The sequence below is a fragment of the Haliotis rufescens genome, unplaced genomic scaffold (genome assembly GCF_023055435.1).
Source record: "Haliotis rufescens isolate VD_foot unplaced genomic scaffold, xgHalRufe1.0.p SCAF_23, whole genome shotgun sequence".
Classification (NCBI taxonomy): Eukaryota; Metazoa; Mollusca; class Gastropoda; order Lepetellida; family Haliotidae; genus Haliotis; species Haliotis rufescens.
Window position 1 is genome coordinate 12318147 of NW_025963924.1, and position 26349 is coordinate 12344495.

General features: G+C 41.9%; 1 protein-coding gene across 2 annotated transcripts; it reads left to right on the forward strand.

The window, feature by feature from the left end:
* Window positions 1-1943: 1943 nt before the first annotated feature.
* Window positions 1944-23273, forward strand: LOC124133088 (glutamate receptor 2-like). Of its 2 annotated transcripts, none has more exons than XM_046497333.2 (6): window positions 1944-2080; window positions 13065-13127; window positions 16254-16436; window positions 17275-17614; window positions 19515-20239; window positions 21893-23273. In XM_046497333.2, exons 1-6 carry the CDS (start codon window positions 2075-2077, stop codon window positions 22022-22024), a joined length of 1449 nt encoding a protein of 482 aa, XP_046353289.2. In that variant the 5' UTR covers window positions 1944-2074; the 3' UTR covers window positions 22025-23273. The 2 variants fall into 2 exon arrangements, with proteins under 2 accessions (XP_046353289.2, XP_046353290.2); XM_046497334.2 differs by having other exon boundaries at window positions 19515-20258; window positions 21893-22029.
* Window positions 23274-26349: the final 3076 nt, after the last annotated feature.

The window sequence follows — 26349 nt, forward strand, 5'->3', positions numbered from 1 at the left end:
AAATAATAAGAACAAGTTGTTCCTATTAGTGACTGGTGTCTTAACTGACTACATTCTAGACTTTCCTATTAGGAGGATAGAATTACTACTTATCCAAGGACTTTCTTTCAGTACAGCCTTGGAGCAAGGCTAGGGAAGCGCCGCTACTCTGATAATTGAGTTATGCATAGAACCGTTTTGGAAATCGAACCCGAATGTTTTTCGTTGTGGGAAACGCATTAACAATTATGCCATAACAGCCCCTATAGCATCAGAGCTTGGTTATACAGTCGCATACTGAAACGCGTAATCAACATTATCTCAAAATCAGAAAAAGATGCGTTTTGTGCTCAAATCCATTTCCAAACATATCGAATGAGATTCGAACCGAACGACGACATTGTCGTTTTTGATTATCATACAACTGAATTTGATTTTTTGTGTGCCATTTTGTCAAATATTACAAAAATAATCGATCGAGCGTTTACAAAGTGTTTACATGGTTATCAGATTCAAGTTTTTAAATGCTTGGTTTCATTTTTTAAATTTTAATTTATCCTTTTAAGCTTTTTTATTGAGTTTATTTTCATAAAAAAATTGATATTATTAAAAAATGTGTTTATTTATTTTGGGATCAGGACATCCGGTAGGTGTAATAAAGTGTACGGTGATATTTCCTCTGCGAATTCAGTGACATCCTACCAGTGTTGTCTCAAAGGAAGGGAACTAAAATACATTTATTTCGTGGAGACAATATTCTTCATTCTTAACGAGCAAATTAAGGTAAACCTTTTGACGAACTTCAGAAAGAAATAAGGTTCAAGGAGTTTGAAATAATAACAATGGTGTTTGAAGTTATGAAATTTCGGCTTGTAATATTTGACGGTTAGCCTGGTTCCGGTAAATATTAAAAGACTTTTTCAACCCCTGCGATGTGGATGAAGCAATGAATAAAACATATAAACATTCGAGCTGGGAGTATGTAAAGAGTGAGCAGTACATGACGGCGGTCTGTAAATAACCGAGTCTGGACCAGACAATCCAGTGATTGACATCATGAGCATCGATCTACGCAATTGGGATACGATGACATGCATCAACCCAGTCAGCGCGCCTGACCACCCGATCCCGTTAGTCGCCTCTTACGACAAGCATAGTCGCCTTTTATGGCAAGTATGGGTTGCTGAAGACCTATTCTACCCCGAATCTTCAGGGGTCCTTAGATATTAAGTCAAGTATTGCACTTGTCCAAACTAATGGTTTCATAGTGCTAGCCCACAGAGATACCATGCTGCAGTTTAACATGGAAACCCGACTCAGACACAGTGTAAGGACAGTATTTTTTTTTCATCCCCAAACACCAGACAGGGTTACCACAGTCGCCTTTTACGGCAAGCATGGGTTGCTGAAAACGTATTCTACTCCGGATCTTAAGGGGTCAGTTTCTTTACTAACAGAACGTAAACCGTCAACGCCAGAGAATAATCAGTCTAGAATATTTACCAAACAGATTCCCTTGGGCGTAAAAGGGAAAATAGTGGTGACAATTACATGAATGGATCGTTGAAAATCAGTTGAAAATAACACCAAGTGTTCGCGAAAAGGGCAAGCATGTCCTCTGCTACTGGTAATACCCACCACTCGAAACGTTTTCAGTGCCAGTGAGTAAGGAGGTGTGAAAATCCATGTAAATATCATATGGGATAGCATGTTTCGATAGAAATTAACATTATATATCTGTGTCATTAATTATAACTCTATGCGAGATATTTAAATTTAAGTTTAATTTTGGTCTCTGTTAATCTTGGTGTCTGTTTTTTGTCTTTCTACCCGTCCAAGTTGATCGTTGCTATACGAGTTATCAGGTCCAGTCCAACAGGAGAATAAAACAGTTTGAACTTGAGAACTATTATCCGTCTGGCCAAAGCACTCCTGTCATATGGTTCCAGTAATGTCATGCTCAGAGCAATTACTTCCGGGACAAGTTTTGCGGGCACTTTTGGCGGGCCGCTAGAATCAGTATTCGGTTCGACAGGAGGAGTGAAGGTGGCCATTTGAACTTTGGCTCACAGTTTGGACGTAAACAACTCTAGTAATGGCTGTAAGTCAAACTTCTTTTATACCTACGATCTTAATATGTTTTTATGTGATTAATTTGATTTTAATTTTGCACGTATGTTAATTTCTTGTGCTTGTCAGGTGTCTTGCATGTTAAGTTTTTTTTTCAGCATTTCGTATGCTTATTTGTCTGTGTATTTTAAATCTAAGATTTTGTTATTTGATTTACTTTAGTTGTCTCAGCATCTTTACTGGGTTCTTATTTGAAAATATATATTACATGACAAGAAAGATGTTTAAATCGATCTCAATCAGTGATTTAATTTGAAAGTTTAAAATTTGTTTTTAAATGAATTTATAGGCAACACTGCTTCCCATTTTACATGATGTCAGTTCCGTGGTTTCAAAGGTGCTACCATTATGGTTCGTGTTACATTGTGATTGTGAAATTAAGAAATGCAACTTGTATAACAACAAGTTCATGTTGACAAGGTAATGCGTGGTAGGAGTTGTGAGTGTGTGGGCGACTTGGTAAGGTAATGAAGCCGTAAATTGAAGTTGTCTCCCCTTATGGCGTAAGTAAAGGGAATAGCTCAATGTGTCAAACAGTTTCTTAATCAAATAATGAAATAACACAATGCGTAGTTCTTATTTGGAATCGCAGAACAATATGTCGAGGTCATGCACCTGTGCCTCATCAGATTCAAACCGCAACCGTAGGTCAGGGTCAGACACGTTGTGGAGATTCTTGTTATGGTACAAAGTGTGTTTTCATTGAATAAAGTTTTGTTTCCATGGTGACACTGTTCGGATGCTATATTTGTCAAGGATGTTTAAAAGTCAGCAATTAACGATTGGACGATGAAGCCCTTTATTTGAAACAAACACGTGAGATTACCTTCATGCCCAAATGTTGAGTTGACAAGGGTTTCCTTCCGACAATACACCACGAACGGATCAAGGTTTAAGCAGAAGATAACATTGATTTTCTTAGGGTCGGTTTTCTTTGGGTTTTTTTTATTGTCCGGTCCAGGTCGACTTAATTGTTTAAAGACCCTCGTCTGATGGCAGGGGAACTGCTGTTTGGCGTCGGGCAAATAACAAATACTTACATTTTTATGTAAATTGTGTGAATGGCAGGTGCTACGAATAGACAGGGCGTGTTTACCATTTTCGCGAACACCTGGTGTTATCACTGATTTTCAGTGATCCATTCATGATTTTTACCACTATTGTGCCCTTTAGACCAATGGAGTCTGTTTCGGCAGATTATCGAAACCTATTATTCTTTGACGTTGACGTTTTATATTCAATGAGATGCGCAATGGGGCCATTACAACGCTGAACTATGGAGATAGGCTGTATCGGGAATGTGTCCCACATTTGACAGCATTTGAAAGATCACGTTGTTTTCTTGCCTCCAAGATGCACGTGTAAACGGTGAAGCCATGGATGTTAGACACCAGCGCGGCCAGCGAATGCCATGTTGACTCAAGTTCTTGTTCAAACACCGTGCCGTCAAACTGACAGCTAATGGAAGACATATCCACCTCGACCATGAGTGAAACATAACAATTACAAACATCTTGTACCTAAATATGCACCTGTAAACCTAAAAATATTAAATTCAAATATGTTATGTTAAAATACTTGAAACGTAATCAAATAATGGAAAACATTTAAAATGTTCCGAAACAGGTAGAATTCCCTTTTGTTGTCGAATCCAGGTTTTGAAAAAAGTGGCATGGCACACAGCGCGGTCAACATGTAAGGAGGTGTCTGAAAAGGGGGGGGGGGGGGGGGGGGGGGGACCCGCATCCCCTACCCCACATACCTCTGGATCCGTTAGTGGGTGACGTTTTTGGGTGACAATTAGCTCATAGTATTGAGAAACCCGATGATCCGGATGGTGTATACGTCAGTGAACGGATATGGAGTAATATCAGTAAAGACACATGTAGATTTCCTCACCAGTAATCGTCCGTTATGTCCTCACCAGAAATCGTCCGTTATTTCCTCACAAGTAATCGTCCGTTATAGTTCAGGACTAACTGACTTTCACAGATCGATAGGTTCAGTTACAGGAGTATACATTTCATGACAACATTTTTAATATATTTTTTCGGTAAATCCAAAATTATGAATTGCCATAGTTTCATTTAATATATTTTTGGGCGTGAGGTGAACAATCGGACACAAACTTGCGGGTGGTCAAATATACCACACAAAAGAAGTAAAAAAAAACACCTGAAGGCCATGACAGAAAAACTATAGTCATATGAAAAAAAGGCGGGTGTACTTTTGAGTAGTACAGAAACATGTCCGATTTTGAAAAAAGAAATTGACGAATGGCTAACACACCCCAAAAATATTGACAATTATCAATCCCTCAATGAACCAGCAATACGAGTATCATATGTCGTACTGGTTTAACGTGGCTTAATCTGTTCCAATCTGTGACAAACAATCTTCATTTTAGCCCGCGGTCATAGATTATGTTGTGTTCTTTTAACAGTGGCACGGATATCGTATATACGCTGGTTTACTATCGGTACGTTTCTAATTTTAGCCAGAGTTATACAGCATGAGCGCCGCCAGGGGTCGCACGTTTCTGGTCTTTACACAAAGGTCATAGTTTCATATCTAAGTGCCATCAATATGTGGAAGAAACGTCCAACATTGTCTTAGAGTAACCGTTATAACAACACATCTTCCAGTTTCCAGAATTTTGATTTGCGGTCTTATTTCCTGACAATCTACTCAGAATCATCATATGCGTCTCAAGGTTCCCATCTGTTTTGAATGATTGCAATTCAGTACATTATGTCAATAAATACCCATCTGTTATCAAAGTCACGTGGTTTATAGAATGCAAACCACATACAAAGTATATAGGATTACATTATGTAGCGAAAAAACATGCCAGAAATAGCAACGGCGAATGTTTCGAAAATGTTTTACGTCATTTCCGGTATTGGGTTTGAATTTCAACATGGCGGCCACGATCGTCTGGTGTCGATGTTTCAATGACAGACGGCCCTCGCTCGGCCGCGTTCCAAACTATTGTGAAAGTGTATTGACACATGTGGTTGCAGTTTTTTCAGGAATTCCAAACGCACTTACTGCGGGACACATGTAAAGGGGGATATTGAAATCTCTTCTGGGCGACGCGTTACTCGGTTCTGACAAGACTCGCATGAGACTGTAAGGGCACCGTATTAATAAATCTGTTGTGACTCAGATAGGGAGTTTGTTTCCGCCCGGTTCGTCATGTGTTTGCCACTGTCTAAATAACATTGCCATGACAACTGAATCTATTGTGAAACATTCAATTTCTAAACTTTGTTGACGCCTTTGATTTATAGACGAGCGTGCCCAGTCATTGTGAAACTATGTAAGTGACAGATGATTAACACGCATGACGTTCCGTATTCATGTGTGCTTCTGTATTTCACAACATGTCTATAAGAGTCTTTCCTGGTGAACTGTTCAAAATGTGTCATTAGTACTTAGAAAATTGCGCATTTCATTAAATGTATAATTTGTACGTTTCTTTTGTTAAGAAATACTTTTCGGGCCACACACATTGCACTTTTATAAGCAGACAACAGTGAACTTGTACATATACCTTAGGACTTCAGACTCATCAAGTCAGCATAGTTTATTTTAATAATCAAAGAATCCGTTCAGCATATACACATGTAACGGCCTTCAAATATAACTTCGCTTGCGTACAGCTTATCACAGGGAAATATCGGAACACTCAGATTTGATGTGTTTGTCAATTCAGTGAATACAATAATGAGGTGTTTGTTTGAGACATAGATATTATTAGCTGTTTATATGATATTTACCATGCGGAAAACACGAGGGTAAAACTCTCTTTATTATTCTTAAAATAATGGAAGTTTAAGACATATTGCTATTCACTACATTAACTTTAGAACCGCGTGATTATATAAAGTCTTGGTGAACCGCTCCATTTATGACAGTCATAGTGCCAAATGATTGGCAGCCATATTTGTTTACATAAGCACTCACACTTCCGGAGACCGCCTCCGTGGTCTAGTGGTAGAGCGTCCGCCCGGAGAGCGATCTCCGGCCGTGTCATACCAAAAGACGTTAAAAGATGGTACTTGTTGTTACCCTGTCTGGCGCTCGGCATTAATGGGCTAACACAAGGACTGGTCTGCTCGGAGTCAGTATACTGTGTCTGAGTGGGGTATTCATGTTAAACTGCGGCATGGTATCTCAGTGAGCTAGCTCTATAAATCGGCATCAGTCCGGACTCACGTGCATGCACTTCGCTATATAAGTGCAATAATCTTGGATGCGAGTTAGACCCAGATTCACCTCAACTCGCACATCCGGAGACAACTATCTAGTCACATAGGGGAACGTTGGTGACGTCAACTGGCTATTTATCGGATCGTTCAACAAGGTTCATCTGATTGGTTTATTGCTTTGATAACACTTACCATTGTATGATAACACATTTTGTTAAAGTTAGAGCTTCAGAACACCCAGCCTGACTTGTGGCAGATATATGTTTTAAAACAATGCTTATTTCAGCTTTTGCGAGAAACAATTACGCCCCAAGTGTAGCACATAGCCTTGCGTGTACTTTAGGCGGGATAACTGAAGCCCTGAGTGTAGAACATAGCCTTGTGTGTACCATAGGAGGGATTGCAGAAGCTCTGAGTGTAGAACATAGCCTGGACGTGTGTACTATGGGAGGGATTGCAGAAGCTCTGGGTGTAGAACATAACCTCGTGTGTACTATAGGAGGGGTTGCAGAAGGCCTGCGTGTAGGACATAGCCTTGTGTGTACTATGGGCGGGATAGCTGAAGCTCTGAGTGTAGAACATAGCCTTGTGTGTACATTAGGAGGGGTTGCTGAAGCTCTGAGTGTAGAACATAGCCTAGTGTGTACATTAGGAGGGGTTGCTGAAGCTCTGAGTGTAGAACATAGCCTTGTGTGTACATTAGTGGGGGGGGGGGGGTTGCTGAAGCTCTGAGTGTAGAACATAGCCTTGTGTGTACATTAGGAGGGGTTGCTGAAGCTCTGAGTGTAGAACATAGCCTTGTGTGTACTGTGGGAGGGATTGCTGAAGCTCTGAGTGTAGAACATAGCCTTGTGTGTACTATAGGCGGGATTGCAGAAGGCCTGAGTGTAGAACATAGCCTTGTGTGTACTATAGGCGGGATTGCTGAAGCTCTGAGTGTAGAACATAGCCTAGTGTGTACTATAGGCGGGATTGCAGAAGGCCTGAGTGTAGAACATAGCCTTGTGTGTACTGTGGGAGGGATTGCAGAAGGCCTGAGTGTAGAACATAGCCTCGTGTGTACTATAGGCGGGATTGCTGAAGCTCTGAGTGTAGAACATAGCCTTGTGTGTACTATAGGCGGGATTGCTGAAGCTCTGAGTGTAGAACATAGCCTTGTGTGTACTATAGGCGGGATTGCAGAAGGCCTGGGTGTAGAACATAGCCTAGTGTGTACTGTAGGCGGGATTGCAGAAGGCCTGAGTGTAGAACATAGCCTTGTGTGTACTATAGGCGGGATTGCAGAAGGCCTGGGTGTAGAACATAGCCTCGTGTGTACTATAGGCGGGATTGCTGAAGCTCTGGGTGTAGAACATAGCCTTGTGTGTACTATAGGCGGGATTGCTGAAGCTCTGAGTGTAGAACATAGCCTTGTGTGTACTATAGGCGGGATTGCAGAAGGCCTGAGTGTAGAACATAGCCTTGTGTGTACTATAGGCGGGATTGCAGAAGGCCTGGGTGTAGAACATAGCCTAGTGTGTACGATAGGCGGGATTGCAGAAGGCCTGAGTGTAGAACATAGCCTTGTGTGTACTATAGGCGGGATTGCAGAAGGCCTGGGTGTAGAACATAGCCTAGTGTGTACTATAGGCGGGATTGCAGAAGGCCTGAGTGTAGAACATAGCCTTGTGTGTACTATAGGCGGGATTGCAGGAGGCCTGGGTGTAGAACATAGCCTAGTGTGTACTATAGGCGGGATTGCAGAAGGCCTGAGTGTAGAACATAGCCTTGTGTGTACTATAGGCGGGATTGCAGGAGGCCTGAGTGTAGAACATAGCCTAGTGTGTACTATAGGCGGGATTGCTGAAGCTCTGAGTGTAGAACATAGCCTTGTGTGTACTATAGGCGGGATTGCAGAAGGCCTGAGTGTAGAACATAGCCTAGTGTGTACTATGGGAGGGATTGCAGAAGGCCTGAGTGTAGAACACAGCCTCGTGTGTACTATGGGAGGGATTGCAGAAGGCCCGCGTGTAGAACATAGCCTTGTGTGTACTATTGGAGGGATTGCAGAAGGCCTGCGTGTAGAACATAGCCTTGTGTACTATAGGAGGGGTTGCAGAAGCCCTTGGTGTAGAACATAGCCTGGACGTGTGTACTATAGGAGGGGTTGCAGAAGCCCTGGGTGTAGCACATAACCTTGTGTACTATAGGAGCGGTTGCAGATGTCCAGGTTCCCTCCGTGTGGCTGATTACCCGTGCATGTTGTATCCATCCAGCTGTGTGGCCACAGGCAACCTCTGACCTTTACCTAACCAATCTGCCCTGCCCCACAGGGGAGGTGTGTCTCTAGTCCCCGGGGACCAACACAGACTACCCACACACCTTGCAGACCCTGCTTCCATGCTGTGCCTCCCTCATAGGGTTCTACACATGTGTAATGTGTGCCACGAGAACGTTCATTAACGGAATCAATTAGTCTTAGTTGAAGAGAGAGCGCAGCAAGCATCCGCTGTGCTCATGTTTCTGACAGGGTAGATCTCACGTCTACCTTGTCCTTAGCGAGTGAGTGAATGTTGTTTTACGCTAGTCAGCAATAATTCAGTTATATCGGCGACATTGGAAGAATAACCACTCGGGCACAAAAAGCAAAACAGCTGTGAAAACTATATGAATTGATATATAAAAATCAGTGATGACACCAGGTGTTCGCGAAAAATAATCCGTGGTTGGCTGAATGATTCAAGCCGTGGGGGTGTGATGACATTTCAGGTCCCACATTTTATCATCTTCCCTAGGAGACCCGGGGTTGAACAGGTCTTCAGCAACCCATGCTTGCCGTAAAGGGCGACCAACGGGATCGGGTGGTCAGGCTTGCTGACTTGGCTGATGCATGTCATCGTATCCCGATTGCGTGGATCGATGCTCGTGATGTCAATCACTGGATTGTCTGGTCCGGACTCGATTATTTACAGACCGCCGTTATAAAGCTGGAATATTGCTGAGTGCGGCGTTAAACAACAAACAAACAAACATCTTCCCGAGGTAAGGGAGTAAACTGACTTTCATAGTCAGTTAATTCCCTTGCCTCCCGAAGATGACATTTCATACACCCGATCCTCATTTGTCTTTGACTAGAGTGGGGCATTTGGGACCTACGCGTCCCCGCCTGGGACCCCCGAAGGACCATTGTCATGACATCCCATAAGTTCCAACATAATTACGGATGTATTACATAAATTCGAGTCTCCCAGTATATTGAGAGTAAAGTACAAACGACCAATGCGTCACTTCATTTCGTGATAACATTTCCTCCGTGTTCCATGTTGGCAGCACTCTCGACAGTTTGTGTAAAGGGCTCAACCTAACATGTATTTCCGGTGAGATCACATGGTAAATACACCTTCACGTACATGACTGAGGAGGAAGTGCATATTTATGAGTTGCCATCAGTCATTTAAACAAGGATTATGTTTTAAATTAAATTGGCTGAAAATGGCACGAAACACATGGCGGAAACGTTTATGAAAGTGAAGTCAGGAATTATGTCTCTGAAATGAAAGTATTTTTTAACGATATTTTTGGTTAAACTGATTTTTAATATATTACGGGAGGGAGCCCAGAGAATCTGTTCATTTTCAGAAATCATAAAAGTGAGTGAGTATGGTTTTACGCCGCTTTTAGCAAAATTCCAGCAATACCACGCAAGGGACACCAGAAAATAGACTTCACACATTGCACCAATTTGGGGAATCGAACCCGGGTCTTCGGCGTGATGATCGAACGCTTTAACCTCTCGTGTACCCCACCATCCCTGAAACTGTTTGTTTGTGTGTTTGTTTTAACGCCGCACTCAACAATATTCCAGCCATATGACAGCGGTCTGTAAATAGTCGAGTCTGGACCAGACAATCCGGTGATTGACATCATGATCCCTGAAACTGAAGGAATCTAGACTTGCCAAAGTAATGGAGACTTGTCGAGTTATTCGAGAGACACTCGAGACAAGGCAGGGAAGACATATTACTTCGCAGCACGATGAGAATCTCCCCCTGACCTTTGAGTTACATCGTCTTAAACACTATATCGAGATAGGGAAGGTCGGGTTAAAGAGGTACCATTGTTTATTATGAATGGAAATATGTCACAGATTTAGAAAATATTCCTCGAGCAAAAACGTAATAAATTTCAAAATGTGAACCCTGTTTGAAGCACAGATCTTTCCGCGAAATCTCAAAATACACATCGATTGTTGAGAAAGTGTCATGGAAAGGAAAAACAAGCATTTCGTTTCCTTACATGGAACTCCTTCAATGACACATTTGTCCACATATCTCCTTTCCCACAGACCACAAACCTTTCACTGATATTAAACAGGAAATGAAGGCAAGTGTTTTCAGAGCACATGCCTTCGACCCAGTGACCCAGTTCCTCTCCAAGACACCGTAGTGCATGGTCTTGGCATCTTGCAGTTACATTGCTACCAATTCTGGAACCAACCGGCCCCCATTGTGCTGTTATTTGATAATACCAACATGTTAACAATATAATAGGCAGGCACTGACATTTCTGGAAGGTTGTTTGTCTTGCTAAACCTTCTGATTTCTTCTAAGAGAGCCGTGCGTAGCCGGTTGACGGGCGCCATGCTGTGTCAAAGCGGGAAACAATACCCCCCTTCCAGACATATTTAGATTGGTGTAAATAAACAGACGCTGGTTCTTTGCTCTGGAATAGCCAGGCGGATACTTGATATGTTCATGGTCTTAAATACAGTGAACTACGGTTATATCGAACTCAAAGGGCCACCAATTGTTTTTCGTTATAACCGTAGTTGGTTATAAGCGTATGTATAGAATATATACAGCAGTGGCCGGGACAAAAAATAAGTTCGTCATATCCGTCAGTTCGTTATAAACGTAGTTTACTGTATAGTAACAGCAGATGAGATCGGTAGTTTTATGAACGGGTGTAAACTTGATCAATTATATTTTAATTCATTTTTTGAGGGATGTTATTGACTGAAAGCAATGTCCTTGGTCAACACATATCGCTTATGCAGTGCGTGGCATCAGTTGTCACACGAGTTATTAAATAGACGGTTTTTTAATTTCAAGTTTCAGATGTTTTTATTCTTCTTCTTTTTATTATTATTATAAACAAATTTTTTTAGGAGGGGAGGGGTATACCTTTAAAGTTCTTCAATCTGTTCTGTGAGACGAGCTGTAAATAAGAACAGTCAAGTCCAGAGAATAACCAGACGATTTTCTGGCTAAACAAATAGATTATGTTGGGCGTAAAAGACAAAATAGTGATGGAAAGTATATGAATGGATCACTGAAACATAGTGATGACACCAGGTGTTCGCGAAAAGAGTAAGCACGTCTTGCTGAAGCATATTTTACAAGGGGTCAAAGTATACAATAGCTGTAATAACGATGTTCTGTTTGACAAGACACCTGACAAATGTTTCCTTGTACATATGTGTACCAGCATACATGAGGCCATATTCACTAAGTGAGTGAGTATTGATTTACGCCGTTTTTAGCAATATTCCAGAAATATCATGGCGAGAGACACCAGAAATGAACTTCACACATTGTACCCATGTGGGGCATCGAACCCAGGTCTTCGGCGTGACGAACGAACACTTTAACCACTAGGCTACCCCACCGCCCTCTATATACACTAAAAAGAAACATCAGTCAAACTGTCCCAGGGACACAGATGTTGAAATGATATTTAATATCATGTAACAATACCGTAATTTAACTAAAACTAAACAGTGCCAGCCGCGTTTAACTTAGTCTTGTTTCACACAGTGCTCAGTAATATTCCAGTTATATGGTGGCGCCTGTAAATAATTGAATCTCGAACAGACATCCAGTGATGGACACCGTGAGTATCGATCCATGTAATTCGGATACGTTTCATCCACTCAACCAAGACACCGAGCCTGACCACCCGATCCATTATGTCGCCTCTTAAGACAAGCAGGCCGCCTCCGTGGTCTAGTGGTGGAGCGCCCACACGGAGAGCGCAAGGTCCGGAGTCCCCGGCATACCAACAGACGTTAAAAGATTGTACTTGTTGTTACCCTGTCTGGTGCTTGGCATTAAGGGGCTTAGACAAGGACTGGTCGGCTCGGAGTCAGTATACTGTGTCTGAGTGGGGTATTCATGTTAAACTACGGCATGGTATCTCAGTGAGCTAGCACTATAAATCGGCATCAGTCCGGACTAGTACAAGCAGCCACATACACTTGCATGCACGTCGCTATATACGTGTAATATTCTTGGACGCGACGTTAAACCCAATTTCACCTCACCTCACCTTTAGACAAGCATAGGTTGCTGGGGACCTATATTTTTATACCACTGATATAGCACTACGTCTATCACAAGCCTATGCTAAAAACGCTAATAATGAGTCGGCGTTTTCTCCGCTTTTTATAATTTTCCAACAATATCACGACGGGGTCTCCAAACGTTTGACCAATGTTGGCATTGATCCCGGCATTTGGCGTGACTAGCGAACACTTAACCACTAGGCTACCCAACGCCACCGCGGATGTTTCGAAGGATGTAGTGGTAAGATATCGCTGTGTAACCATTCATGATGGGGGATATAGAGAGCCACTTCCTACATAACTGTATATGGTAACTACAATACATCCAGAAAGGCAAGTGGTATTCTCGGACATACAGATCCACAGCGGTCATGGTGAAAATGGCTTTCTTAAATACAAAATTCTGTATTTATTTTCAGCTGAGTCCCAACTTGACGATGAGCACCCCATCAGCCCCGACGTACACGGTGACGACCGTCCCGGTAAGACTGCAGACTAAATACGTTGTTTATATATTGGGTTTCACATAACTCATGCATAACGGTTGAGTGCTATGGGGAAGTTTTTAGGGTCATACATCAATTGAACTACATATCTCCAGCATAGTAATAAAAAAACCCCATCGTGAACATTTCCTTGATTAAAGTAAGTGTGTGAGTGAGTGGGTATGGTTTTACGCAATATTCCAGCAATATCACGGCGGGGACACCAGAAATGGGCTCCACACATTGTACCCATGTTGAGAATCGAACCCTGGTCTTGATTGATTAAAACGCTTCATCACAATTTTTGTTGCATTCCCGTGGGTACTTTTTTTGTAGGAGTTGGGTTAAACGCCTCTTTGAACAGTATCCAGTTATATCACGGCGTGTCAACTTGGTGTGGGAGGAAAGCCCGAAGTGATGAATGTTTTAGATGTTTACCAATTGGGTGAAAACCCACGAGCTGACAAACCCAGAAACATTCATCTGGGATTCGAACCCACGATCATAGGTTTCTGGCACGTCAATGGGACGCAACGCTGTACAGCGAGTTCCTGCGAACATATGTTAGTGCCCCAGACAACCGTTCCACCCGTGACCCTTGTACGATTTGTTTGTTTGTTTGTTGTTTAACGCCGTATTCTTCACTCTATTTGTGTCATATTTTTCATCAGCACTTCGGCTCACACTCACCTTCGAGTAGGTCTTTGTCAGATATCGTGCACACTGTTCAAATTATCAAATATTGACCATTTAATGTTTGTTTGTTGATTAACGCCGCATTCAGCTATATGACGGCGGTCTGTAAATGATCGAGTCTGGACCAGACAATCCAGTGATTGACATCATGAACATCGATCACCGCAATGGGATCGATGACATGCATCAACCAAGTCAGCGAGCCTGACCACCCGATCGCGTTCGTCGCCTAATACGACAAGTATAGTCGCCTATTACGACAAGCATTGGTTGCTGAAGACCTATTCTACCCCGGATCTTCACGGTTCGACCCTTGTACGAACTAGTGCTGGTGACCCAACAACACCTACTCCCTACTGCTATACGTATACACGGCTAGTAGGGGGTATTAATTATTTAAGAAATAGACGACGAGTGGGAGTTGTTCATCGTACAATAAAACACTGCAGGGACAATAAACCATGAGGGGCGCTGCTCGTCGTTTATTTCTTATATAAGGGGGGCACGGGTGGCCTAGTCGTGTAAGGCGCCGCGATTCGCTGTGCAGAATTGCGTCCCTTAGGCACGCCTGAAACCTATGATTGTGGGTTCGAATCCCGGTTCGCCCCGATTCAATCATTTTATTTCCACTACATATAGGCCACAGGCCTTTGTGAACAAAAGGTGTGTACAGACAGGTTTTAAGCTTTCAGTTTCGCATTTCTTACTTCATTTGCATAATATAGATATTTTGCTAGATTTGTAATAATATATGTATCTGGTGATGACAAAAGCATATTAAAGTTATGAATGTTAGGATGACAATAGAACTTTGCTTTGAGATATAGTTGCCGTAACTTGACATACGATGGACAAATAAGCAGGAAGTGGTACTCGGTTTCAATACAGTCTAATTTACAAAGTTTTCATTTTCTTAAATTTCTTGGAATTTTATAATGTCGTCCATTCTCAATTTCCAAAGTATAACAACTCAGTCTGAATCTCGTGAGGGTTGTTCTCATATTTTGCGAATTTAAGAATGACAAATAAGGTTCACATTTAACATAAGTTTTAAAACAAGCAAAAAATGACATTTTTGAACTTGCAAGAAGTTCGCTATGCCAGATCTGCTGAAAATTGTCTTTCAAGCGTTGTTTAAACATATTAAGAAACACCTTTTGGTTTCCATACATTTGGAACCTCCAAACATCTCCCCACCCAAGTTTACAATTCAATTCCTTAATTTAGTTACCCAATTAACTCGACCATGTTCATCATACAGGTACAACATATTGTAGCACTTTCTTGGTAAACGGAAGTCTGGCATCTTCAGTATGTTCAGCCAATATTTCACACATCTGGTCAAAGCATATACACGAATAGGGTATCTGCAACACTCGCCCAATACAGCGTTGTTAGATGCGCATAATTTTAAACCCAAAAAGCGTTTACAAGCATATAACTGCACAGTTTCCAATTTTTCAACATTTTCATACCCCCAGACCTCGACACCATACAGTAGCACTGGCATGATCTTCGCATCGAAAATTTGGAAGTGAAATCTGGTTAAAAAGGTTAAAAAGGTAGCGAATGTGTGCCTCTCAGGATAGTTATCCACACCCTTTTCGCCTGCAGGGCATCTTATCAAGAGTTTTAGACCAGTTAAGCCTGTTATAAAAATACAAACCCAAGTAAGTATAACCGCAAGCAACTTCAACCCTTTTCCCTTTGTAAAACCACTTTTCGAAACGTGACAAACCACCACCATTTTTAAATACAACAACTTTGTTCTTGGACATATTAACTGACATTTTCCGAGTGTTACAAAAGTTCTCAAGGACGCTTAGTTTCTTCTGAAGGTTAGAAACACTAGCACCAAGGAGTATCAAATCATCTGAAAATAAAAGTAACAGGATGTTGATAATGTCTGGATGGAGCTGTACACCAAACGGACACTCCTCTTCCATCTCAAGAACTATTTCATTTATAAACAAACTGGAACAAGAACGCCCCGATTATATTTCTAGGTTTGTCAGCACCATACCCGTGCTCGTGGGTTTCACCGAAGTGGTAAATGTCTGAGACCTGCATCACTTCGGGCTTCTCCCACATTTAGCTGACATGCCGTGATATAACTGGAATACTGTTAAAAGCGGCGTTAAACCAGACTCACTCACTCTTATATGAGATATCAACATTATGTACAACCTTTTTAAGGACGGTGATAAAATGTACACGCTTTAAAAATATTAACCCGTGTTTAACCAAGGCTCGGTGTCGTTAGTGGCGTGGATCGTTGCTCACAATATCAATCACTGGATTGTCTGGTTCAGACTATTATTCACAACCATCAACATATAGCTGGAATATTGCTGAATATGGCTTGAGACAACAAACAAACAAACAAACGCTATCAAAAGACAACACTGTCCATGTCTGATGTTGTAGTCCCAGCCCTATGTGATTATGAAGGAGGGAGGTGGGTACGAAGGCTTCGTGGTCGACGTCCTGGAGAAGATCGCCTCCAAGCTCCGCTTCCGGTACGACATCCGGCCATCAGCTGACGGCCTGTACGGATCACGTGACTCGAGGGGCGTCTGGAACGGCATGGTCGGCGAGCTTCAGAGACAGGTACGTCTTCGAGAGCATCGTCCACCAGAACGCTGAAAAAGTATTGGTACCGAGGATGCAGATCCAGTAGAAGAACTTTTCTATCCATCGACGTTCAGAAATCCATTGCCGCATATTTCCTATTTTCGAAGCATGCATTGATAGTTTGTTTCCTCTTTCTAATCCAACATTTGATGTAGTCTAAAACTCAGATTTATGGTTTCCTAAAACTGGAACAAGTTCAAATCAAATCAGAACGGAAGCCTGTAGAAATCGGTTTGACATTTGTGGGCAAAACAAAATTAGAGCATGTGTAATGTCTCCAGCTCAAGGAATACAGTACGTTATATCCTTGGGCGGGATCCTATCACGTAGACACATATTCTGTTTCTATTCTGCCATGCTTTTTAAGTGTATTGAATAAGATATCTGGATTCTGGTCAGGGACAGGCTGCTTCGAGGCTGGGGTTTTGTTTTGAGATTAGATAAAAAAAAATTCAGCTACAGCTACTATTTCAGATATTTTTATATATTTTTTATTTTAAACTACGAGCCTGGGCTCCGTTCCACAAAGCGATCTTAGCGCTACGACTATCGTAAGCCAGTGTTAAAGTATGGGAGATCACCTTAGCGCTAAGAAGGCTTTGTGCAACGGGGCCCTGATTTTTAAAAAGAAACAACGCTTGCAACAATTTAATTTTTGTGGCAGGCAATTTCTCTTATTTGTATTTTTAAGAATTTTCTGGGGCAATTGATTTTCGATATTTTTTCCTCCTGTAAATCCATCTGATATTCACAGGATTCCATCCTCCAAAGATCCTCCTAGATTCGGTATGTAACATATCACCATGTATTACAGGAAGCGGACATCGCTGCTTCTGACTTGACCATTACACCAGAACGCGAGGCGGCAGTGGACTTCACCGGGTCCTACCTCAACCAGTACCTGCGCCTCCTGGTCAAGAAGCCGGAACACACCCCTGAAGGTTTGGGCCTCATGGTGGAACCCTTCTCTACCGAGCTGTGGTTCCTCATCCTTGTCGCCTTCTTCGTTGTCTCGTTCCTCTTCATTGTCATCGGCCGCTTCGACCCCTACGAGTGGAGCCAGGTCCCCCCAGGCCGGGACCCCCGGGGAGCCAGACACAGTTTTGGACTGAGGGACAGTCTTATGTTCGTCTTCAGTACACTCACATGGCAAGGTATGGTTTGGTCCCAATAATTTAAATGTAACAAATCAGTTGTCGGACTTTTTGTGGAAGCCTCTGTGGTTGAGTGGGTTATATCGCTGACTTTGTCTGCTGGCGAGTAGGAACCTCACTCTGGGAGTGTGGGTTCGAATCCCTCAACCCCAAAAAGTACTAGAATATGTACTTTGCTAATAAAGTGGTACCCCAAATATAACATTTGTTACATTTGACCACTTTCGTAATGGCATTGTGTACTCATAACATAATATAAATGTTTCACATGTTTTTGAGGAAAGTGAGGAAGGTAGGACTTTTTTGTTGTCGTTGTTGAAAATACTAATGATTAAAATATTTTTTTATATTCCCCCCATACACCACCACCCGCCCCCACCACCACCGCATTTCCTTCTTTTAGCCTCAACACTGATGTATCACACATATGGTGATGGAAAGAAATCATGGAGTATAAACAATGGGAAACATTTACTGATGTGATATCCTTTACCGCGCGCGCAACACTTGGTGTCATCACTGATTTTCATATAATTTTCACCGCTATTTTACCTTTTACGCCCAATGGATTCTGATTCGTCAAAATCGCATCTTCCCGAGGCAAGGAAGTTATCTGACTCCAAAGGTTCCGTTTCCAACCTTGCCGAGCTAGGCTAAAATTATGGAGTTACAGTTCGGCTTCACTAACAAGTCTATGCAAAGTCCAGTCAAAATCGCGTTTCGAAAATGACATACGGTTCGTAAACTGCCGTCCATATTTCGGTCGATTGCAGGATTTGCAAAACATGTGTACCGATCGACAACTTAGCCACAACAGATATTTTCCAAATCTTTTCATGTTTTTAATAAAGGTGCTTACGTGAAGTAAGACTTGATTATCGATCAGATCGCCTTCACTTTGCGACGCCATTATATTTGAAGCAAATGAAAGTGATATGAGAGGTGGAATCTGATTGGTCACTAGGAGAGACAGAGAAGGGACATAACTCTGGTGGCGCTACGGACTTTTACAGTCAGTTACATCCCTTTCCTCGTGAAGATGGATAATCGCGAAACGTTATTCTCTGGCGTTGTCGTTTTATATTTATACGTAACGACGATATATGGACGGTGTTAGATAAGCCCGCGACACGTCAGATGCTAACATTTCAGACTGTTCTTCACTTGATATAATCTATATTTCCGATGTAGCAGTAAAATATTTGTCCAACCTCAAAACGTTTTACTATATTAACAAATCTTCAAAATATATTTCTGGTGTTTTGGAACGCTGATAGAAATTCGTTGACAGTCAATCAACATCCAAGAACGAAATCACAAATCATGGGCTTATAAGAAGTATAGTATGCCTATGTATCCAATAAATGCTACTCGAAAGAAGTTAAAGAACGCCCGAGTGTTTTTCATAGGTAAGAGACTGACCATTTCATATTCTGGGGCGGGGACTGGGGTTTTGTATCGAGATTAGATATTTTGTCAGCAACAGTTTCAAAACTAGATATTTATTTATTTTTTAAAAAGGATATCACGTCGCAACAATGTAATTTGTTTGGCAGGCAATTTCTTTTTCAAGAGTCATCAGCATAATTATTATATCGATTTTTCTGGGGGATTATATACATATATTTTTTTAATAAACCCAGCCCCCCAACCCACCCACCCCCGAATATTAAAAGGTCGGTCCCTAATCCCTAATCTGGTATGTCATGTCATGACTGATTTACTACAGTCGTATGAAAAGAGTCGGATGCTCTTTCACTTCTTTTGAGTAGTGCATCTTCGTAACAACGTGTGGTACAATTGTGTTCAGGTAACAAAATGCTCTAACTAATGGTGGCCTTGTATGAGCTATCCATCTCGATCGTCAGTATTCTTTCATGTTTTTTTTCTACTCCTCCAGGTTACCGAGAATCGCCAAGGTCAATGTCTGGTCGCATACTGGCAGTATTCTGGTTCATATTCGTCCTGATTGCCATCGTTGCTTACATCGCAAACATGACGGCCTTCCTGCTGGTGCGCCAGGAGAAACTGCCGTCGATGCCGTTCCGGGATGTCAACGATCTTCTCGCTGACGGCGAGGTCAATGTCGGAGTCACCAGGGGAGGTAACTCCTTCAGAACTCTGAGGACAAGTCCGGTGCAGCTCTACCAACGGTTAGCAGATTACATCGACAGCAGACAGACCTTCGTCGATTCAACCGAGGAGGGAGTGAGGCGAGTCAGATCCTCTGCAGGAGAATACGCCATGTTCATGGAATCTGCCACTGCGAGCTTCTTTGCGACCTACAACTGTGACGTCATGGTGTACGGAGCCAACCACTTCCCAACTGGTTTAGGATTGGCTACTCGGAAAGGCTCCCGTCTTGGACAGCAGGTCAACCAGGCCCTCCTGGAGCTGAGGGAGAGCGGAGAGCTGACAGCTCTGCACCGGAAGTGGTGGGACACGCGCAGATGTGGAGACCCGGATGCCAACGCCCAGTTCAAGAAGCAGAGAGATGCACCTTTGACAGTATTCAAGCTCTTCCCACGTGATCTCAGTGTTGCCTTTCTCTTGCTTCTTGTTGGCGCCATCTTGGCCGTCATTTTCCTGATCGTTGATGTCGTCGTGAGCAAGATGAGAACGACAGTGAGTAGACCATAGATAGGTGCGTCAAATAGCCATGTAATATATCTATCTCCCGTTGATAGGTGCGTCAAACAGGCACGTAATATATCTATCTCCCGCTGATAGGTGCGTCAAACAGGCATGTAACATATCTCCCGTTGATAGGTGCGTCAAACAGGAATGTAATCTATCTCCCGCTGATCGATGCGTGAAACAGGCATGTTATATATCTCCCGCTGGTAGGTGCGTCAAACAGGCATGTAATATATCTCCCGCTGATAGGTTCGTCAAACAGGCATGTAATTTATCTCCTGTTGATCGGTGTGTCAAACAGGCATGTAATATATCTCCCGCTGATAGGTTCGTCAAACAGGCATGTAATTTATCTCCTGTTGATCGGTGTGTCAAATAGGCATGTAATATATCTCCCTCCAACAGATGCGTTAAGCAGGCATGTAATATATCTCCCGCCGATAGGTGCGTCAAACAGCCATGTAATATATCTCCCGCTGAGGGTACGGGTGGCCCAGTCGTCTAAGGCGCCTCGATTCGCTGTGCAGAATTGCGTCCCTTTGGCACGCGAGAAACCTATGATTGTGGGTTCGAATCCCGGTTCGCCCCGATTATGTTTCTAGGTTTGTCAGCACCATACCCGTGCTCGTGGGTTTCACCGAAGTGGTAAACGTCTGAGACCTACATCACTTCGGGCTTTCCTCCCATATTAAGCTGACACGCCGCGATATAACTGGAATACTGTTAAAAGCGGCGTTAAACCCAACTCACTCACTCTAATAGATGCGTTAAACAGGCATGTAATATAGCTCCTCCTGATAGGTGCATCGCTGTTCACTTATCGGAATATTTAATAGCAAGTATATTACACTCTCAGTTAATACCTTTACAGAATGTTTCCGATCAATATATGTTTATTTCCCGCTGTGTGTAGTACATTACACTATAATGTAAAACTGAAATACAAACCTACCTTTATCAGCTCAAAAGCAACATTGGGCTTTGTCTTGAGTGAGTGGCTATTGATTAACGCCGCATCAGTAAGTTTGCAGCAATTCGCTTCATCTTGAAGTTGCAGTTTAGAAGCTGTACATAGTTTCCATGACGTGTCATCACTTTTTGATAGCTTTCAAAACACATGCTTATGATATACAGTAAACTACGTTTATAACGAACACGCTTATAACGTACTAACATAAAACGAACTGTTTTTGGCCCCGTCCACTTGCCTTAAAAGGTGACTATGCTTGTCGTTTGAGGCGACTAACGGGATCGGGTGGTCAGGCTCGCTGACTTGGTTGATGCATGTCATCGTATCCAAATTTCGTGGATCGATGCTCATGATGTCAATCACTGGATTGTCTGGTCCATACTCGATTAATTACAGACCGCCATCATATATTGCTGAGAGCGGCGTTAAACAACAACAAACAAACGGAATCGTACAATGGACTGTTCGCAGATATGTCTTATGATGATTATGGTATCATCAGTATGTAACAGTGATTCTTAAACACATGCTTGTGACGTAGTCGGAATGTATTCTGCTTTCAGCAGAAGTTTCTAATGATTATGGAAAAGATTTTGTCGCCTGTCGCCAAAGACGACTGTCTGTGATGCATGCACAACTTGTGACACTAAATGTTTATCCCTATTTTCCAGAAATTCGCCCCGGGAGCGGGTCAGCCGAGGCGTGTGGAGGATCGCATCACTGGAGAGAGGTTCACAGCAGACGGCTCCGATTTGAAGACAAGAACAGACGACACCGCCGATGGCGCCAGGGGACAGCCATAGAGCGTTCGTTACGCCGCGTGTGATTGGTTGTGCAATCTTTCTATGCAGTATCGAACATTCTGATTGGTTGTATGTTGTTCCACTTGGTTGTATGCTGTGAATTTCCTTGGAACTGTACAGGAAGAAGTCTTCAAATAATTACTGTGGATTGTATCAGGGATTAATGTCACGATTTTCCATTCGTCATATCCAAGAAAATTCGATAATGTAAGCCGAAAAGGACAGAACATATCATAATTTCAAAAATGGATGATTCATTTTGACCAAATCATAATATCCCAAGACATACATTTTGTGCTGGAGAAGAACCTAGAAAGCGTAAAGGTTTCTGGAAGTGTTCAAAGACCTCAGGAGGAGTTTAAGAATTGTACGCATGACACAGATCTAGTGTATATATGTTTTGTACATCTTCTGTAAGGTTAGCTAACCACAGTAGTTATATAGACATGTACACCTGGAAAACGTTAGGCACCCGCCTTTATTTTATACATTCCGAACTTCCCTGTATTTGGAAATATCAACTTATGACATTGACCTCATTTTGATACTTATTTAAGATACTCTCGATACCTGACTAAGACGCGTGTGTTGCTCCAGGTGGTCGTGTCATGTGATGCGAAGAAGCAGAGGAAGGATTGAAATGGTTTTCAAATAACCATCGCCATGGAGTAGTTACAAAGTATGTCATAAGATAATCAATTTCGGTTTCTGTACTTTAATATGAGTAGGTCACTTTGTGAACAAAGAGACATGCTTTTCACCATTTTTTAATACGGGATACGATTAAAAGAAATTCAAATAAATATGGAAATGCTTAGCGGTGCTCAATTATTTTCCAGGTGTATATTTGAATGTAGTTAATCGTCACCATGGACCTCGCGATCATACCTCATCCGACTCTATATCCTGCATCGTTCATTTTCTATCTCCGGGGACAAAATCCAGTATGTTAACTCGTTTTAGGGTTGTCAACATGGTGACAAAGAATATGGTGATGACGAGTCTTTAGAGATTCTGAACTACAATTTTGGGTACGGGATTTGTCCAGTACTACAAACCACATTATTTTGCAGTATTTCAGAAATGAGGATTCATTCAGATTTTCCGCCGCTTCAGCAGAAGCATATCACATTAATGGAAGCTATTTCCAGACAAATCCTGGATTTTGTCTTGCTTCACTTTGTCCTTCACTTACTCTTTGTCGTTTTGTAAAATAGTCATCAAATGTAATAAAATAATAAATCACGAAGTCTTGCGTCTCTTTTCTGCTTCAAAACTGGAATAACACATATGTGTATTGCATCACATCCGCCACAAAGAGGCACCAATTGTATTTATATATTAGAAATCGAAATACGATTTCTCCGAAGGTACTCGCAAAATGTAGCAACTGCTTTGCAAAACTTTAGCACTTGCTACATTTTGCTAGCCAAACATGGCGATCCAGTGATGACATCACATAACTGATAAAACTTGGAAACATGGAAACATAGTCAGGAGCTGGCCCTGGCCCACGGCGAGTGAGGCCGTACCCCTATCGTCTATACAACTACAGTACTTTATCGTTACTCCTATACTTTAATATAGACGTACAACAGTCGTAGCGCTATGAACCAACGGGACATCTTTCCACAAAGCGAGACTGGCGCTAAGAGATTTCACGTAAGCGTACAATAGCAGTATGGCTAAGATCGGTTTGGGAAACGGGGATCAGGGATGGTGATCCCGGGTCATCCTTCACTTGCACGAGTTTTATCCACATGCAGGAACTTGATGAAAGAAAATCGTTCTAATATCAATACGTTTTCCACTTATTTCAACATAAAAGTTGATAAAAATGTATCTGTCTGGGAGTTTTCTTCATTTGGCCTCCTTGGAATGCCCACAAAGGATACAAAGAATTAGTTTTTACAAAAATTATATCCGCCATCATTGGAACTGAAAATGTAAAGACATAAAAATTCATTCAAGGGATTTACGTGGGTCTATCTATTTGTGAGTCCTGGAGGTGAGGTGAAATGGGGTTTAACGTCGCGCCCAAGATTATTGCACTTATATAGCGACGTGTATGCACGTGTGTGCGTTTGTGTGGCTGCTTGTACTAGTCCGGACTGATGCCGATTTATAGAGCTAGCTCACTGAGATACCATGCCGCAGTTTAACATGAATACCCCACTCAGACACAGTATACTGACTCCGAGCCGACCAGTCCTTGTTTTAGCCCCTTAATGCCTAGAGCCAGATAGGGTAACAACAAGTACCATCTTTTAACTTCTTTTGGTATGACGCGACCGGGGATCGAACTCCGGACCTTCTGCTCTCCGGGCGGACGCTCTACCACTAGACCACGGAGGCGGTCTGTGAGTCCTGGAGACTCAGGAATTATGTTTGGGGTTCACATTCATGAAAACGGGAGTCATTGACCACTGTGACCCTGAGACTGGCGACATAAGGGCTGAAGCACATATCACCTACCATCATATACCCACTGTAGCCCTTATCCGTGAAGATCCGGGTTACAATAGGTCTTCAGCAACCCATGTTACTGGTCATGATCTGAAATGAGTTCGAAAATTGGTATAGTAAATTTCCCTTTTTCACTGAGTTACTGCATACTGTGGGAAATGGAGACAAGTTTTCTCAGAAACTACTGAAGTTACATGAAGTTAACTTGTCAAAACTGAGTTCGAAAATTGATTCCGTAAAGATGCTTATACAGAGTTATGGCCCTTGATCCATGTTATTTTATTTACTACATAGTGTGTGCAATGGAGACAAGTTTTCTCAGAAACAACTGTAGTTAGCTTATCTAAGATATACTTATCACTACGGAGTCATTTTGTTCCAGAGAAGGAGCCTTTTGGGTGTTTTAATTTCACATTTAGTCACTTTTTCTGATGAAATAATGCCAACCAAGTGCCGATGTCTTCTTGAGGCTTTGTAGGACTCTTTTTTTTGTTTATATTTGAAACCGTGCATTGACAATACCTTGCCACTAGGTGTTTTCACATTCTGAAATCCACCTACACCAGGTCTTGGTCCTGCTCACACACAAGTAGAATAATCTGTCTAGTAGGAATAGTTATACACACAACAAAGACGTAGAAAATGTTGGATTGTTTTCATTATCATATATAAAATATTCACCCTGTATACAATATGATCACATACGATGTGGGCTGGCGTAAGGCACATGAAGACACACAAGAATTTGGCAACTGAAGCTATATACACACACACATATACAAACATCACAGTCTGGCCATGCACACAGTGTCATCAATACCCTCGACCTACATGGCCAGGAACATGGTATTATGCAAGGTGTCCACACACAGGAAATGGATCACATCCAGGCCACTTCAGCACAGAAGCTGCACATTTACCAATGCCACTGAAGAACAAAAGTGGTACTTTTTTCCATGACGGAACTAAATCGGATGAATGATTGTACCAGTTATACCTTAATTCTCAACTAGTGAGTGAGTTTGGTTTTACGCCGCTTTTAGCAATATTCCAGCAATATCACGGCGGGGGACACCAGAAATGGGCTTCACACATTGTACCCATGTCGGGAATTGAACCCGGGTCTTCCCCCATTCTCAACTAGGTATGATAAGTAAGATATTATTGTAGGCATGGAGGATACCACCTTCTAACAAATAACTTTTCCTTACAGTACCAAAGAGGTTCTTGTTTGGATAATGGTCCTGAGTGGCCGTTGGAAATATCTGATCATCTTCATTAGAACATTATGAGTAAATCAAATGTAATTTAACTTTCCTGTACACAAGGTGGGGCGACACTTTTGTTTCAGCCAACCTGAACAAAAAGGCTAAATTAGAAGTTTAAATTTATTCCTCTTGGCCAATCACTCCATCGTTTGATTAATAAGAAAATTAGATTGATACATCTTCAAAAATGAAACAAAAAGTAACAATGAACATTTAATGATGATAGTTAATCAAATGCATCATGAAACCATATGCCAGAAAATATATCATTTTGAACTAACCAAGATACTTTAAAAGGTATGGCATTACTGGTATAAATGGCATCTATGTGGAGGAAGCATCATAGACCTTCTACCTCTATAGCTGTAACACAACATTGTGGCAACATTTTTAAACTGAATGAAAATAGATATCAAACAAATATACATACCTATCAATAAATTATATAAAAACAAAACTGTCATATACATGTATATGAGAATATTTTGATACAATCTTGAATTATTTCACACTCTCAAACATAATATACAGACATGTACATAACACTCTGATTTATCAATACATATACATCTCCTCGTATCTAATTTGCGT